We start from the raw sequence: 5,000 nt of genomic DNA, 5'->3' as shown, positions 1-5,000 counted from the left end.
TAAGCAGCTCAAATTTATCATATTGCACCAGTTATCATAATATAATACACAATTAACACATTTTGATGAAGGAAAGTTTCTGCTTTTCTTTTAGTATCATTAAGGGAGATGAAGCATTAATGAATTCTTTAAATATTTATTATTGTTTCTAAAAATTGTACCATATGATTACCTGTAGTAAAACAATGATTCTAGAACCAAATTCTATTTCATATATAAACCATTACCTTAGACTGAAACTATCAACACTTTTTAGATTTACTTTACCTTCCTTTATCTTTTGATGGTATCTGCCGTACTTTGCTGCTACCCAGCCTCCCCCCCCCCTCCCCCCTCCCCCCCCCTTTCTCTCTCTCTCTCTCTCTCTCTCTCTCTCTCTCTCTCTCTCTCTCTCTCTCTCTCTCTCTCTCTCTCTCTCTCTCTCTCTCTCTCTCTCTCTCTCTCTCTCTCTCTCTCTCTCTCTCTCTCTCTCTCTCTCTCTCTCTCTCTCTCTCTCTCTCTCTCTCTCACTGGTATAAATAAGATCATGATAATAAATAAAGCACAATCATGTTACTGTGTCTTTCATAATCTACCAAACATGCAATCAAGTGACTACCAGACAGACATCTGATAATTACAAAAGTTGAACAAAAAGATATCTTGTGACCATACTGTACATATAAATGGAAATATATTGAGTACCAACTTAAATCATAATATTCTGGCAGAAAAGCAATAATTAAAAGGTGCACCAGTATGCAATCACAAAATGACTTACAGTACCATATGTATGCCTACCTAGGCAACACTTGCCCTGGCCCCATTCTGAGAAACTTCTGTAAAATAAGATTCATTCCTTCATTCTCCAATAAAATTAAACTGATTAGATACTGCTAGACTTAAGACTAGCCACATGAATTTTCTTCCTTTAATAGGGGAACATTTACAACCCAAAACCACTGACTTACTACAACCCTACTATGCAACACTTGCACTCCAGCAAGCCTCTCCCTCCATCATTATATACAAAAGTATGTTCAGTAATACTTCTACCATCTCTTTCCTCTAAGGTGCATAAATGTTAATTTGTTCCTTTCAGGTTAAACCAAAAACTTATCACTGCCAGGTGGCATTTCTTCCTCGCTTTTCTTCTTTCTTCAGTTTTTAAGAAGCCTAATCAACCTGTAAAGGCAAAATCCAAGTTAATACATATTCATAGTCATAAAATACTTGATGGAGAAGAAGAAAGAGGGAGACTGAAAGGAGAGGAGAAAAAGAAGGAGGAAGATTGAAAGGAGAGGAAGAGTGAGATAGGGAGAGGGAGAGGGAGAGGGGAGAGGGGGAGAGGGGGAGAGAGGGAGAGGGGGAGAGAGGGAGGAGGAAAGGGAAAGGGGGAGAAGGGGAGAGGGGAGAAAGGAAGGAGAAGAGAGGAGAAGGAAGAGGAAGAGAAGAGGGAGAGAGAGAGAGAGAGAGAGAGAGAGAGAGAGAGAGAGCAGAGAGAGAGAGAGAGAGAGAGAGAGAGAGAGAGAGAGAGAGAGAGAGAGAGAGAGAGAGAGAGAGAGAGAGAGAGAAGAGAAACGAGAGAGGAAAACGAAAATGAGAGAGAGAGAGAAGAAAACTGAAAGAGAGAGAAGAAAAACAGAAGAGGAGAGAAACAGAGAGAGAGAGAAGAACGGGGAAGAGCACGGGGGAAACGAGGAAGAAGAGCACGGGGGAAGTGAGAGGAGGAAGAAGACGAGGAGGGGGGAGAAGCAGAGGAAACGGGGGGAGAGGAGGAGGAGCAGAGGAGGGAAAAGGAGGAAACGAGAGAGCGAGAGGGAAACACAGAGAGAGAGGAAACACAGAGAGAGAGAGAGAGAGGAAACAGAGAGAGAGAGAGAGAGAGAGCAGAGAGAGAGAGAGAGAGGGAAAGAAGAAAGGAAACAGAGAGGAAAGCTGAGGAGGAGAGAAACAGAGAGAGAGAGAGAAAGAAGAAACAGAGAGAGAGAGAGAAGAAAAGCTCAGAGAGAGAGAGAGAGAGAGAGAGAGAGAGAGAGAAAGAGAGAGAGAGAGAGAGATGAGGGCAAGGGAGAGGGAGGAGAGGAGGAGGAAGGAAGGAGGAGGAGAGGAGAGGAGGAGAGAGGGAGGAGGAAGGAGGAGGGGGCGGGGAGGGATAGAGGAGAGGAGTGAGGAAGGGATAGAGGTGGAGGATGGATGGCAGGAGAGGGAGAGGGAGAGAGGAAGAAAGAGAAGAGAAGAGAAGAAAGAATAGATGAGAGTAATGGTGAGGAAAGGGAGAGAGGAGGAAGGAAAAATGGTGGAGAAGAAATGAGAGGGAGGAGAGAGAGTGAGTGAAGAAGAAAAAGAGGGCAGGCAATGGAGATCAGAGAAGAGAAAAAAGAAAAAGAGAGATCCATAGGATGATAAAATATGATTCAAACCGATTTTAAAAGGGTGATTGGTGCTTGGCTGACCTGAACATATGAAGAATCACTGATAATCCTCCATGGCTTGCGGAAGAGGGTCACATCCAGGGGAGGGTTGTGGGACTCATTGTAGTCCACCATGTGCTTGCTGGCCTGTAATAAAGACAAAATGTGAATATAAATATTCATAAAAGTGAAGTTTGACTGTAGTCACACATCGATCTTGAAAGGTGGCTCAACATTTTTTTCAAAGGTCTCATGGGCATTATGAATACTTGAGGGGAAATTTAAACAAATGGATCTATATTCAGGAGGACTTAATAATATAGATATGATATACACAAGACTCACTCACTCACTCTCTCTCTCTCTCTCTCTCTCTCTCTCTCTCTCTCTCTCTCTCTCTCTCTCTCTCTCTCTCTCTCTCTCTCTCTCTCTCTCTCTCTCTCTCTCTCTCTCTCTCTCTCTCTCTCTCTCTCTCTCTCTCTCTCTCTCTCTCTCTCTCTCTCTCTCTCTCTCTCTCTCTCTCTCTCTCTCTCTCTCTCTCTCTCTCTCTCTCTCTCTCTCTCTCTCTCTCTCTCTCACTTTATTATAATAATAACATATAATAAATGACATGTAAACAAGCCAACCATAACAATAAATAATAAATATAAATAAATAGATAAAATATAAATAAATATATAAAAATATAAACAAATAGAAGAAAATATAAATAAATAAATATATAAATAATAAATAAATATATGTATATAAATAATATATATATATAAATATATAAAATAATAAATAATATATAAAAATATAAATAATATATATAAATAAATATATAAAAATAAATGAATATATAAAAACATAAATAAATATATATATAAATAAATATATAAAATATATAAATAAATATATAAAAATATAAATAAATATAATAAATATAATATATATATATATAATAAATAAAGAAATATAAATAACTAAATAAAGAAATATAAATAAATATATAATCAATTAAATAAATATATGGCATAAAATAAATATATAAAAAAAAAAATAATAAATAAATAATAATAAACATATAATAAATATAATAAATAATAAATAAATATAATAATAAATAAATATATAAATATAAATAAATTAATAAATATAAATAAATAATAATAAAAGAAATAATAAATAAATATATAAAAAAATAATAAATAATAATAAATATAAATAAATAATAATAATAAAATATAAATAAAATAATATATATATAAATAAATATATATAAATAATAAATAAATAATAAATAATTAATAAATAACTAATAAAAATATAATAAATATATAAATAAAAATATAAATAAATATATAAATAAATAAATATATAAATATATAAATAAATATAATAAAAACATATAAAAATAAATATGTAAATATAATAAATAATAATAAATATAAATAAATATATAAATAAATAATAAATAAATAATAAATAACAAAATAAATATATAAATATAAACAAATATATAAAAATAATAAATAAATAATAATAAATATAAATAAATCTAAATAAGCTCGACATATAATAAATAATAATAATAAATAATAATAAATATAAATAAATAACAATAATAAATAATAATGTATATAAATAAATAATAATAAATAATAACAATAATAAATAATAATGTATATAAATAAATAATAATAAATAATAAATAACTAATAAAAATATATAAAATAAAATAATAAATATAAATAAATATAATAAATATATAAATAAATATATAAATATATAAATAAAAATATATAAAAATATAATAAATAATAATATAATAAATAACTAATAAATAATAAATATATAATAATAAATAAATATAATAAATATAAATATATAATATAAATAAAATAAATAAATAAAATAAATAAAAACATAATATAAATAGAAATAATAAAAATAATAAATAAATAATAATAAATAAATAAATATATAATAAAAATAATAAATAAATATATAATAAAATATAAATAAATATATAAATAAAATAATAATAAATATATAAATATAAATAAATAATAATAAATAATAATAAATATAAACATAAATAAATAATATAAATAATAATAAATATAAATAAATAAATATAAATAAAAATAAATAAATATATAAATAATAAATAAATATATATAAATAAATATATAAATATAAATAAATATATAAAAATAAAATATAAATAAATATATAAAGTAAATATAAATAAATAAGCATATAAATAAATATATAAATAATAAATAAATAATAATAAAAATATAAATAAATAATAATAATAAATAAAATGTATATAAATAAATAATAATAAAAATAATAAATAAATAATAATGTATATAAATAAATAATAATAAATAATAAATAAATATATAATATAATAATAAATAATAATAAAAATAAAAAAAATAATAATAAATAAATAAATATAGAAAAATAAATAAATAATATAAAATAAATAAATAAATATAGAAAACAATAAATAAATAAAAATAAAAATATATAAATAATAAATAGTATAAATATATATAATAAATAATAAAAAGTATAAATATATATAACAAATAATAAATAGTATAAATATAT

The 5,000-nt window shown here is 26.9% G+C and overlaps 1 protein-coding gene across 2 annotated transcripts in view; it reads right to left on the bottom strand.

Annotated features, from left to right (window-relative positions):
* Positions 1–424: 424 nt before the first annotated feature.
* The window catches only part of LOC113822803 (phosphatidylserine lipase ABHD16A), a 16,466-nt gene continuing 11,890 nt past the window's right edge, over positions 425–5,000 (bottom strand). For both annotated transcript variants that reach the window (XM_070123516.1, XM_070123515.1), the window contains 2 exons: positions 2,436–2,540; positions 425–1,164 (listed from right to left, as the gene is read on the bottom strand). In XM_070123516.1, coding sequence (XP_069979617.1) covers positions 1,156–1,164; positions 2,436–2,540 — 114 coding nt within the window. In that variant the 3' untranslated portion in view covers positions 425–1,155. The remainder of the gene's footprint in view (positions 1,165–2,435; positions 2,541–5,000) is intronic.

This window comes from Penaeus vannamei, chromosome 7 (genome assembly GCF_042767895.1).
Source record: "Penaeus vannamei isolate JL-2024 chromosome 7, ASM4276789v1, whole genome shotgun sequence".
Lineage (NCBI taxonomy): Eukaryota > Metazoa > Arthropoda > Malacostraca > Decapoda > Penaeidae > Penaeus > Penaeus vannamei.
This window is presented reverse-complemented; position numbering and strand designations above follow the sequence as displayed.